At 45.0% G+C, this 12,658-nt stretch overlaps 1 protein-coding gene across 2 annotated transcripts; it reads right to left on the bottom strand.

Annotated features, from left to right (window-relative positions):
- Positions 1 to 10,376: 10,376 nt before the first annotated feature.
- LOC101772015 (aspartyl protease family protein At5g10770) lies at positions 10,377 to 12,295 on the bottom strand. Of its 2 annotated transcripts, none has more exons than XM_004964324.4 (3): positions 12,122 to 12,295; positions 11,720 to 11,985; positions 10,377 to 11,632 (listed from the first exon to the last, which is right to left on the bottom strand). In XM_004964324.4, exons 1-3 carry the CDS (start codon positions 12,267 to 12,269, stop codon positions 10,598 to 10,600), a joined length of 1,449 nt encoding a protein of 482 aa, XP_004964381.1. In that variant the 5' UTR covers positions 12,270 to 12,295; the 3' UTR covers positions 10,377 to 10,597. The 2 variants fall into 2 exon arrangements, with proteins under 2 accessions (XP_004964381.1, XP_022681434.1); XM_022825699.1 differs by having other exon boundaries at positions 10,377 to 11,626.
- Between the last annotated feature and the right edge of the window lie 363 nt (positions 12,296 to 12,658).

Here is a 12,658-nt window from a genome sequence, read left to right as displayed (position 1 = left end):
CATGTTTATCTAATAAATCTTCAACTAACAAATTTAAGAACACATGAAATCATACATAGGTTAAATTAAAAATTGTATCAAGTACTACACAAAGGTCATGTAAATTTAGCGCATTACAATACAACGTTGTAAAATTTCTTCTTCACGAAAGTTCCTTGATCATGATCGCGGCGTAAGTACGGAGCCTCTTCTTTGGATAGCACGATGCTTGGATCAACTTCAACTGCGAATGGAGGCATGCCATCAAACTGATCATAATCATCTGATTGGTCTGTTTTATCCTCGACTCCCATGATTTTTCTTTTACCTGGAAAAACTATGTGGCACTTTGGCTCCCATGTCTCTTCTGGATTTCTCTTGGGTTTGCTACATATGTCCTTCACATAGAACACCTGATGCACATCATTGGCAAGTACGAATGGGTCATCACTGTATCCAGTCTTGCTCAGATCTACTATTGTCATTTCGTACTGATCTTTGGTTACGGCAGTTAGCTTCACCCAATTGCAAAGAAATAGAGGGATGTACAGCGGTCCGTATTCGAGTTCCCATATCTCCTGTATGAAACCATAATACGACTCCTTGGTATTATTTCTATCTATGGCATCTATGCGAACACTACTATTCTGGTTCGTGCTTTTTTGGTCCTGGGCTCTCGTGTAAAATGTATAACCATTTATCTCATAGCCTTGGAATTTCACGATTGTGCTAGCAGGTCCCCTGGCTAACCAAGCGAGCTGTGGGTGAATCTCAGAGTTACCCATAAGTTGTTGGCACAACCAGGAGGGAAAAGTTTCCATGTGATGACGTGTAAGCCAAGCATCGGATTTGGTCGGGTTTTTGGAAACTACCATCTGCCTGTGTTGCTCAATATACGGAGACACAAAGGATGCTTGTTGTAGAACAGTGTAGTGTGCCTTTTCGAATAAATTAGTATCATTGCTCAAACTTGATTTCCTTCAAAGGGTGCCCATTCCCCGGAGCCTCCCCTCGTGGCGTGAAGTTGGAACCCCAATCGAGTCAATTGAATCAATAAAATCAACACAAAACTCGATCACCTCCTCTGTTCCATATCCCTTGGCAATGCTTCCTTCTGGACGGGCATGATTAAGAACTTAGTTTTTTAGGACTGCCATGAACCTCTCAAAAGGCCACATATTGTGCAGGTATACAGGTCCAAGAATACCAATCTCTTTTACTAGGTGAACCAGTAAGTGCGTCATAATATCGAAGAAGGATGGTAGAAATAACAACTCAAAACTAACAAGATATTGCACCAGATCGTTCTGTAGCTTTGATAGCTTGGATGGATCGATTGCCTTCTATGAAATCGCATTGAGAAACGCGCATAGCTTTATGAGCGGCAACCAGACATTTTCTAGTAGAACACCCCTCAGTGCAACCGGAAGCAACTGGATCATCAACATGTGGCAGTCATGGGCCTTGAGATTTGTAAACTTCTTTTGTTTCATATTTATTATTTCCTTTATATTCTAGGAGTACCCAGATGGGACCTTCATACAATTCAAGCATTCAAAGATAGTATCCTTCTCTTCCTTGCTGAGAGTGTAACTGGCAGGACGTAAGTAGTGCTGTCCATTATCTCTCTTCTCCGGATGTAGGTCATCTCGTTGCCCCATGGTTTTTAGGTCCTGTCGTGCTTCCAATGTATCTTTCGAGGTCCCATAAACACCCATGAAGCCTAGCACGTTCACGCAAAAATTCTTTGTCAGGTGCATCACGTCTATTGCGTTGCGAACATCTAGGATTTCCAAATAAGGTAGCTCCCAAAATATTGACTTTTTCTTCCACATGGGTGCACGTCCATTATCGTCGTTCGGAACAGGTTGACTACCATGACCCTTTCCAAAGACTACATTTACATCCTTTATCATCTCAAAGACACGCTTTCTATTATGGTGTGCAGGTTTTTTACGATGGTCTAACGCCCCTTTGAAATGCATCCCGCTTTTTTTTAGCTGGTGGTGAGCAGGGAGAAATCGACGATGACCCATATATACGACCTTCTTACAGTGCTTCAAATACATGCTGTCTGTGTCGTCTAAACAGTGGATGCAAGCCCGATATCCCTTATTTGTCTGTCCCGAAAGGTTACTCAATGCAGGCCAATCATTGATGGTTACGAACAGCAATGCTCGTAGATTAAAGATCTCTTATCTATCCTCATCCCACACACGTACACCTTCTTCCTTCCAGAGCTGTAAAAGGTCATCAACCAATGGTCTTAGGTACATGTCAATGTCGTTGCCGGGTTGTTTTGGGCCTTGGATAAGCGCCGGCATCATAATGAACTTCCGCTTCATGCACAACCAAGGAGGAGGTTGAACATACATAGGGTCACAAGAGAAGTACTATGGCCACTACTCAACTCACCGAATGGATTGAATCCATCAGTACTTAAACCAAACCTTATGTTCCTTGCTTCACTTTCAAAGTCCGGGAATGTTCTATCAATTGATCTCCACTGGGCCCCATCTGCGGGGTGTCTCAGCATCTCATCTTCCATACGTTGTTCTTTGTGCCATCGCATCAACTTAGCATTTGCCTTGTTCCTGAACAAGCGCTTCAAGCGTGGTATTATAGGGAAATACAACATCACCTTCGCAGGAACTCTTTTCTTGGGAGACTTCCCCTCGACATCACCAGGATCATCTCGCCTGATCTTATACCGCAGCGCTTCGCAGACGGGACAAGCATCCATTTTCTCGTATTCATCACCACGATAGAGGATACAGTCATTAGGGCATGCGTGTATCTTCTGAACATCCAATCCGAGAGGGCAAATAATCTGTTTAGCTTCATATGTTCTGGACGGTAATTCATTATTGTCGGGAAGAATCTTCTTGACAATGTTCAACATCCTCTGAAATGCCTTATCGGACACACCATTTTTTGCCTTCCATTGCACAAATTCTAGTGTCGTACCTAGTTTTTTATGACCCTGCTAGCAATCTGGGTACAACAATTTTTGGTGATCATCTATCATGTGCTGCAACTTTGCTGCTTTCTTCTCAGTTTCGCAATCTCTGTGTGCATCTCGTAGCACCTGACCAAGGTCATCAGTAGGGCCATTTTCTGCAAACTCATCTTCATCACCCTCGCCCATTGTAGTATCTGCAAAAGCTTGGCCTGCAACCCAGTCCGGAATGTTGCCATCCTCCTCCTCCTCCTTGCCATCTTCCATTACAACCCCTCTTTCACCGTGCTTGGTCCAAACCAAATAGTTAGGCATGAAACCGTATCTAAACAAGTGGCTGTGAATAGTCCCCCAGGAATCCTTTGAATAGTCCTTCTTGTTATTGCATTGGAAGCATGGACAACATACGAACCCATTCTCTAGCTTGTTCGCTTTGGCCACTTCGAGAAAATAATGCAAGCCATCAATAAACACCTTGTTCCGTCTGTCTGCATTATACATCCATTTCCAGTCCATCTGCATCGTATTACGCATGAAAATGGATCACGCGTGAAAATTGATTACACTTGAAAATGGATTACGCGTGAAAATTGATTACACTTGGAAATGGATTACGCGTGAAAATTGATTACACTTGGAAATGGATTACGCGTGAAAATTGATTACACTTGAAAATGGATTACGCGTGAAAATTGATTACACTTGAAAATGGATTCACGATTGAAAGCATGTCAAACGTTGTAGTGCAAATAATGTTGAAAGTTTAGATATGGATACAAATACACATATTTAAATTAAAGATCCAAACAACATGATACAATACAACAAGCCATCCACTGGTTATTATCTAGGAGGACTTTAAGCATCCTTGGGCAGTGAAGACGAAGGTTCCGCTGACCCAGCCTCATCCTGTGGATTATTTGTGCCGCCTGAAACGGTAGTACTAAGTGGACGTGAAACACCCGGGACTGAGGGTGGAGCATAACAACCACCAAAAGGAGGTTCCTGACCCACGGCAACAGCTTCTTCATGACGTTTCTGCAAATAATGAAGCATTGCTTTTTCCAACGCGCTCATTTTCTTTGGCTTATGCTGAGGGCCAACTATGATTTTCCCCTTGCCGAAAGAGGAACGACGATCGCCCCCACCATCGCTACTTCCTCCAGTAGCAGAAGCTATCTATGTACAAAAATTCTTTCCTTAGAACTGTAGAAGTTGTTGAACTTGAAGACCGTAATTATCTCGCGAGCATGTCCTCAACTGGGCGGCACCGTACTTCGTCATGAAAGAGGTTTGATTTTACGGAAAAGGGGACACGGTCACGATGTCCGTATCCACTCTTTCTCGTAAAATCAAACCTCCTTCTTGACATACGTTGCTGCTCGGTGGAGAACATCCTCGCAGAGATGAACACGGTCTGCAAGTTCAACAAGTATGGATTTGAAAAATCATATTGAATTTGATAAGATAAACCGTCTAGACAAGGTAGCATCATTCTTAACCCACTGCAAGAATACATACTATATATGACACATCAATCTCCCTCACATTCTAGCTCAAAATACCTCTCCATTTTCTACTTCATCACATTCTAGCAAATAAACTTAATTTCCATCTCCAAAGCATAAATCAAAGCGTAACAAGAGGATGAAGTAGCAAACCTTCACAACACTTGTGTTGGCTGAGTGAAATTCCCACGAAAATGAGGAAAAAAAATTCGGGCAGCACCTCCCTTGCTTCGGCACCACCGGGGAGTGGTGAAGCTCAGCTCTCTGTCTATGTGGTGGACTAGCTCAGGCTGGAGGAGGAAGAAAGGCCTCTGTCTTGGTATATAATGGGGATGAGTTTTTATCCCGGTTAAAAACTCCAATCGAGACAAAAAGGAACACCTTTTGTCCCGGTTGAAAGTTTACTCCCGGTTGGAGGCTCCAACCGGGACAAAAGGGTCACCCCACCGACACTCTGGAACTAGCTGTTGCAACCGGGACTAAAGGGGGGCCTTTAATCCTGGTTGCAAATACCAACCGGGAGTAAATCTCCCCTCCATTTTTGCCTACCGTGGCGCACCCCCTTTTGTCCTGGGCCAACTTTAAATCGGGACAAAAGGGGGCGCATCGAAAGTTAGTTCTCTACTAGTGTCTCCTTTCTCTGATTTGAGTGTTGTTGGGTCCTTCTCAGGCATTCTTTATTTTGAAGGGGATACTCATTCAACAGTTAAATATGAATCCAGAGCAACATAAACGGAAGTGGGTTATCTTATCATGGAATATCGGAGGAATAAACTCTGAAGGAAAGTGGGATGTTGTCAGAAGCAAGATCTCTGAATCAAAATTGATATCTTATGTCTACAAGAGACTAAAAAGGAATTCTTTGATGTTACATACATTAAAAAATTTTGTCCAGCCTCTATGGATCATTTTACTTTCCTTCCATCAATAGGGAATTCTGGAGGATCTATCATTGTTTGGAGCAGCACAAAATTCACTAGCAATCTGGACTTTCAGAATGAATATGCCCAGTCTGTCCAACTCACATGAAAGTTAACCAGAGAATCCTGGTTTCTAACAAACATATATGCCCCCTGCACATCTGAAGGGAAAACAACCTTTCTGCAATGGTTCAAATGAATTGATATGCCTAATGAAGAAAAATGGCTTATAATTGAGGATTTCAATTTAATTAGAAAGCCACGGGATAGGAATAAATTAGGAGGGAATTGCCAAGAGATGTTGGCTTCCCCTAGAAGGGTGCAAATACACCTAGACAAATAAATAGAGAAAACCCTTACTAGAGAGGCTAGATTGGTTCTTCACATCAAATGCGTGGACAACTAGCTTTCCGAATACTTTTGCTTCAGGATTGTCAAGAGATACTTCGGATCACACACCCTGCGTAATAACGACATCAACAAATGTTCCAAAGCCACACATATTAAGATTTGAGAACTACTAGCTAGAACATGAAAGTTTTCTCCCAATGTTATCCCATGGTTGGCATCTTCCGAATGAGCACTCCGACTCTGCAAAAAAGATCACTGCAAAGTTTAAGAACCTAAGAGAGTGTTCAAGCCTGGATGGCTCAGCTCCCCAACTTAGCAGCTGCAATCCAAAATACAAAAGATTTGCTACAATTAATGGATATAATGGAAGAAACAAGGGATCTCTCACTTGAAGAATGGAACTTCGGAAACATTATTTCCAACCACCTAGGGAAACTACTGAACCAGCAAAGAATATACTAGAGACAAAGGGGACGAATGCACCAAGTTTTTTCCATGCCAATTCCTCAATAAGAAATAGAAGAAATACCATCACACAACTCTCAGATGGAAATGGAGGTCAAATTTTTAATCATGAGGCCAAGGCTCAGCTACTATGGAATTCCTTTAAGGACAGAATGGGCATGTCAGAGTTTACACATATGTACTTCAATCTTGAGACCCTCTTACATCCATATGATAACCTTCAATGGTTGGAAGAACCTTTCACCAAGGAAGAAATTGACAGGGTCATCTCTGACTTACCTAATGATAAATCACCGGGACACGATGGATTTAATAGGGAATTCTTGAAGAAAAGTTGGAACCTAATAGCACCGAAATTTTATAAGCTTGTTGAGGACTTCTTTGAAGGGAAGTTATGTCTGTAGAGCATAAACTCATCCTACATCACTTTGGTGCCCAAGAAATACCCCCCACCACTGTTGGAGATTTTAGGCCAATTTCAATTCTTAACTCAACAATCAAGTTACTCACAAAATTGCTAGTAGAGAGATTGCAATCATGAGGCTGGTCCATAAAAACCAATATAGATTCATCAAAACAAGGACCATCCATGACTGCCTAGCATGGGCTTATGAATACCTTCACATCTGTAAAACTTCCAAAAGGGAAAAGGTGGCTGCAATGGATCAAGGGCATTCTAAACTCAGGAACATCATCGGTCCTCCTGAATGGCGTACCAGGGAAAGTTTTTCACTGCAAAAGAGGAGTGAGGCAAGGAGACCCTCTATCTCCCCTCCTATTTGTTCTAGCAAAAGACCTACAACAAATAATCCTAAATCGAGAAAAGGATCAAGGCAACATTAACCTGCCAATTCCAGAGGGGGCAGGTACAGATTTCCCAATTATAAAGTATGCGTATGACACCGTCCACATCATGGAAGCATGCCCCAGGTAGCTGCTGTTACTCAAAGAACTCCTATATACATTTGCTCTGTCGACAGGTCTGAAAGTTAACTATTACAAATCAGTGATGGTGCCCCTGAACATATTTGAGGAGACTTTGAAAAATTTGGCTACAGTATTTGATTGCCAACAAGGATCACTACCTTTCACATACTTGGGGCCGCCACTTGGAATTGTCAAGCCCAAAATTGAGAATTTCTTCCCGTTGATTCAGAAAGTTGAGAAAAGGCTAAATTTGACTTCCATGTTCTTGAGTCAGGGAGGTAAATTAGAAATGGTCAATTCAGTGCTCTCATCTTTTGTTGTCTTCTACACTTCCACTCTGAAACTCCATAAGGGGGTCATAAGGTAGTTGCAAAGGCTCAGACCTAAAGTCCAAAAAGCCATCCAAAGCGGCATGGCCGATGGTATGTCTTCCAAAGAGGCAAGGAGGACTAGGAGTAGCCAATATCAATGCAGATAACGATGCCCTGCTGCTTAAATTCTTGGACAAGTTCTATACCAAAGCTGACACCCCATGGGTCAGGCTAGTTTGGGATAATTACTACACCAATGAAAGATTGCCGGGGCAGTAGGACAAATGATCCTTTTGGGAAAGATGTAGTCAAGCTAATGGACAAATACAAAGGAATTGCTTCTATCTCCATTGCAGGTGGCTCCACCATTCTAATCTTGGCAAGACCTATGGAATGGAATCATACCATGCCAAGCCTACCCTGAACTATACTCTTTCACCACAAACTGCAATATTACCTACAAAGAAGCCTTGGCAAGACCACAGCTCATTCACAACTTCAACCTGCCCCTATCAACGCAATCCCACGACCAATTCAATAATCTGCAACAACACATCTTTGCCATAAATCCGGAGATGGAGGCCGACAAGTGGACCTATATTTGGGGAACGTCTATCTTCTCCATGGCCAAAGCTTACAAGGCCATCATAGAGCAAAGAAATGTGCATCCATCCTTTTGTTGGGTATGGAGAACATGATGTTAGATGAAAAACAAGGTCTTCTTCTGGCTACTGTTAAAAGATCGGTTGTGCACAAGAGACCTGTTAGGAAGAAAGAGCATGGAGCTAGACTCATACACCTACGAACTATGCAACCTACAGCGTAGGGAAACAACAAACCTCCTCTTCTTTCGATGCAGCTTTGCCAAAGCATGTTGGAACTCCATTGGTGTTACATACATCTCCACTAGAACCCACTGGAATATTATTAATCAAATAAAAAACAAGTTGGGGGTTCCCTTCTACATGGAAATAGTCATTTTGATGGCGTGGAGCATTTGGACGACAAGAAATAGTTGGATGTTCAACTCTGTTGACCCATCACCCCTAATCTGCAAAGAAAAGTTCTCTTCGGAATTTTCATATCTCCTACTCAGAGCTCGACCGAGCCTAGTTCAGCTAATGGAGGTGGTGTGGCTGCATACGTTGTAATCTCAAGGGGTTCTCCTCCTTTTTCACTATTTCCTTCTTATTTGGTTTTGCCACTTGCTTTTTATTGTAACATGAATGTCATTTCTTTATGCTAATATATAATGTGACATCCGGCCCAATTTGTTTGATCCAGTGTGGCCCATGAGCGCAGGTGCTCATATTTAGTACCACCTTGCTAGTTGAGCAAGGGTGGAGCCAACTTATAAACCTTTGTCAACCAGCCATAGCACCTTCGGGTTAACCCTTTTACACGAAGTGAGGATGAAAGTGTAAGCAGGGTGCTATGTGTATGCGTGCCCGCCCCTCACAAGGGCTGGGCGGTGCGGCTTTGGTGGATGGGGTGTTACAAATGGTATCAGAGCCGACCCTCACGGTTGCGCATACGAGTCAATGTGCGGGCATATGGCGCATGGCGCATGTGGGCCCAGGATGGGACACACGGCATGGCATATGACACCGGCACTGGATGTACAGTCGTGCGCTTAGAGGGAACGTTCCTGAACATTTGCCCATGCGTGGGTGAGTTGGACCGACGAGGACGTCGGGTTCTTTGAGGGGGGTGAATGTGACATCCGGCCCAATTTGTTTGGCCCAGTGTGGCCCATGAGTGCAGGTGCGCATGTTTAGTACCACCTTGCTAGTTGAGTAAGAGTGAAGCCAACTTATAAGCCTTTGTCAACCAGCCATAGCACCTTCGGGTTAACCCTTTTACATGAAGCGAGGACGAAAGTGTAAGCAGGGTGCTATGTGTACGTGTGCCCACCCCTCGGAAGGGCTGGGCGATGCGGCTTTGGTGGACGGGGTGTTACATATAACTAGTAGGGTCCTGAACCCCTCCTATTTCTTCAAAAAAATGTTATATCTTGACATTGATAGATTTCTTACTTGTGCTTGCAAGGTGTTTGGATATCCCATGCTAAAGTTTGGCACCTATCACATCGAATGTTTGTATGCTAATTAGGAGTATTAAACATAGGCTAATTATAAAACTAATTGCATAGATGGAGTCTAATTCACGAGACGAATCTATTAATCCTAATTAGTCCATGATTTGATAACTATTTACTAATGATGGATTAATTAGGCTTAATAGATTCGTCTCGTGAATTAGCACAGGGTTCTGCAATTAGTTTTATAATTAGCTCATGTTTAGTCCTCCTAATTAGTATCCAAACATCGTATGTGACACTGCTAAAGTTTAGCACCTGTATCAAATACCCCCATTGTAGAGATTTAACATATAGCCTTGTTGACACCCTAAAAATTTAGCAAGCCCTACGGGGTATCTTAAGGTTTAGCCGGTGATCGCGTGCCGGGGCTGCCTCATGGCATTGGATCCATACGTCCCTGACTTCCTCTGCAAAACCTGGCTGGTAATAACATGCACGAAGTGTGTGGCAAGGGAGAGGGCGGTCACTATCAGTGGCGACTTTGATATATCAGCCGTGCTCAAGGTCAAGTGTGGCCTGGACTCTTACATGATTAATAAATTTGAAGATTGACTTAAGTCGTTATTCTGGTTATTTCCTGTAGCCTTGCTGAGCACTAACCATAAGTATACTCATCATTGCTCAGAAGAAGAACAAGGAGGTGTGTGAAGTTTTCTGTAGATGATGCTGAATTCTAAGCGTACGTGACCCAGTCGATTGCTTGAAATTTGGAGCCTTGGATTAAATTGTATATCTTTGATAGACTCGTAACCATCATACAAGTTAGCAATACACTCACGTCATATATTTATTCCACATATGTAGATTTAGAGGTTTACACAATTATTATGGGACAACTTAAAAAACAAAACAATATATCAGTTATACATTAAATTATAAAAAAAATACGTGGTAATACGTGAGACCATCCGTATAGCATAACGACAAATTAAAGGCAAATCATATACATAGGTAAAAGCCTCACACCAATGCAAATCATGGCTTTATTTTTACTGCTTGTAAAGGCATGTGGATCAGCTTGAAAACTCCCCGGCTCATACGTCGAGAGCAGAGCATCCTCCCGACCGCCATCGCGCTCAGCACGCGTTACGGCGGAACCCTACAGCCCCGCCGCCGACATCATAGAGCACCTCGATCGTCTGCTGCTGCACGTTGCCAAGGATGCCAGGCATGCTGTCGTCGCGGTTGGGGATGAAGGCGAGGCAGTCGTTGAACAGGATCCCCGACGGGTCAAGCTCCACGACGGCGTTCTTGTCGAACACCAGCGTGATCTTCGGCAGCCGGACGGTGCCGACGACGCCGGTGAAGTCGTAGCAGGTGTCCAGGCTCCCCTTGGGGGGTGCCATGCGGTACATCCTCATGGCGTTCCTGAACGCCGCCCGCAGCGCCTGGTACGCCGTCGCCGGCAGTCGGCTGATGATGGTGCGGGAGTCCAGCACCGACCCGGCGGCGAACACCACAGGCTGGACGTTGAGCCGCCCCCCGGCGACGGCGATGTCCCGGAGCAGGACGCGGTAGAACGTGGGCACCTGCTTGTACCTGAGCATGGGTGTCACCACGTACCTGGTGGCGGCAACGCGCGGCACGCCGAGACGGAAGAACCCCTTGTGGCTCGCCGTCGGCGGGACGCAGTAGGAGAAGGCGTTGCCGTAGATGGAGGCGGCCTGGGACACAAGCGACTCCGGGCCGCCGCCGAGCGCCATGATCCCGGCGGTGCGGTTGTTGAAGGTGCCCTGCTCGACGTGGCTGCAGCCGAACTGGAACTTGGCGATGGAGTTCGTGGGGTTGATGGTGAGCAAGTCAGAAACGTACGTCCCCGACGACGACGAGCCGTCGGGGTAGGTGACCTTGTACTGGCACTGGTTGCCGACGCAGCCGTTGGCGTAGGGGCCGAGTTGCCGGCAGGGCGAGGAGCTGCAGCGGAAGGCGGCATAGGTGGGAGACTTGGTCGGGTCGTAGAACGTGTCCTGCTGGGGGTGGCACGGCGGGATGGGGCACGGCACGCACTGCACCCACGGCACGTCGCTCGCCGTGTCGAGCACCAGCGTCTGGATCACTCCCGGCAGCCTCGGCCGACCGCCGCCGGTCGCCGCCAGATCAATGCTCTGCGGCTGCAAGACATTGTAAGAGACAGTAGTGATCCAGGAAGATTTTTCATAGCGAAACCAATTCAGATACTCAAATCAGTTCCTACATACATTGGAGTTTTTGCTGGTGGAGCCCACGTTGAACTGAGTAGAGGGCTGGTGGTACTCCTGGCTTACGTCGGCGTCAGCCGATTCCTTGTTGGAGCCCGTCTTGTCGTCGCCGACGTCTCCCGACAGCCTCCTGTGGATGTGGTCGACGCGGAGCTGGTCCTGCCGGAGCAGGTCGTCCAAGGACGGCGGCTTACCTGATGGCGACGGCGAGCACGGCCCAAGCGGGTGATGCAATGGTACCCAGGTGCCGTTCTGCGGTGGAATCTCTGTCACCAAAAATATTAATTTTTCAGTTCTGCTATAGCTTAATTTTCGTTTCATTTCACACGGTGATATGGGTGATCAACAGGTTAATTGCATTCTAAAAAATCAGCAGTTGAACAAGGAGAGGTATATACTTACCCCTGTGCCCCAAGCAGGTGGCTTCCGGTCTCAGCGAGTTCATTGCCACCATCATGTAGTCGTCTCCATCATGATCTGCTGCATGGGCACCTGGAGAAGAACCAGCTGACACGAGGAGGAGCAGCAGTGGCGCCAAAACCCAAACCATGGCTCTGCTTGCTTGTTTGGACTGCTCGACCATGCCTTGAAGTTTCCATGGTCTCTGGGCAAAATTTATAGGCACAAACACGTACCTAATAGTTAAATCAAAGAATAATGCTCCAGGTGCCAATATGCATGCATAATTGAAGCATGGGCAGGTGCCTTACTCTTTATGCTTCCAATTATATATGGTTCTTCTAGGAATAGCTCATTCCACAAGAGTTTTTAAAGAGTTTTCACATGCACAAAAATATTTTCTTATGTCCTTTTGTCTCTTCCGATTCACAAATTTTGCCTGCATTTCTATCCAAATTTTCGTAAGTTTATAGTTTTATTATGTTTTGCACTTCATTCCTACCAATACAAAATATGCAGTTTTTTTCCTTTCCATGCATG

Source organism: Setaria italica, chromosome IV (genome assembly GCF_000263155.2).
Source record: "Setaria italica strain Yugu1 chromosome IV, Setaria_italica_v2.0, whole genome shotgun sequence".
Lineage (NCBI taxonomy): Eukaryota > Viridiplantae > Streptophyta > Magnoliopsida > Poales > Poaceae > Setaria > Setaria italica.
The sequence above is the reverse complement of the archived record's forward strand: the minus strand, read 5'-3'. Positions and strand labels throughout refer to the sequence as shown.

What these genes read in the sequence shown, in the direction of transcription:
- LOC101772015 (XM_004964324.4), bottom strand. Translation starts at nt 12,269, where the DNA reads ATGGTTTGGGTTTTGGCGCCACTGCTGCTCCTCCTCGTGTCAGCTGGT. An exon ending in CACCTGCTTGGGGCACAGGG is followed by an intron (nt 11,986 to 12,121) that starts GTAAGTATATAC and finishes TTTTGGTGACAG; the next exon opens with AGATTCCACCGCAGAACGGC. An exon ending in CCACCAGCAAAAACTCCAAT is followed by an intron (nt 11,633 to 11,719) that starts GTATGTAGGAAC and finishes AATGTCTTGCAG; the next exon opens with CCGCAGAGCATTGATCTGGC.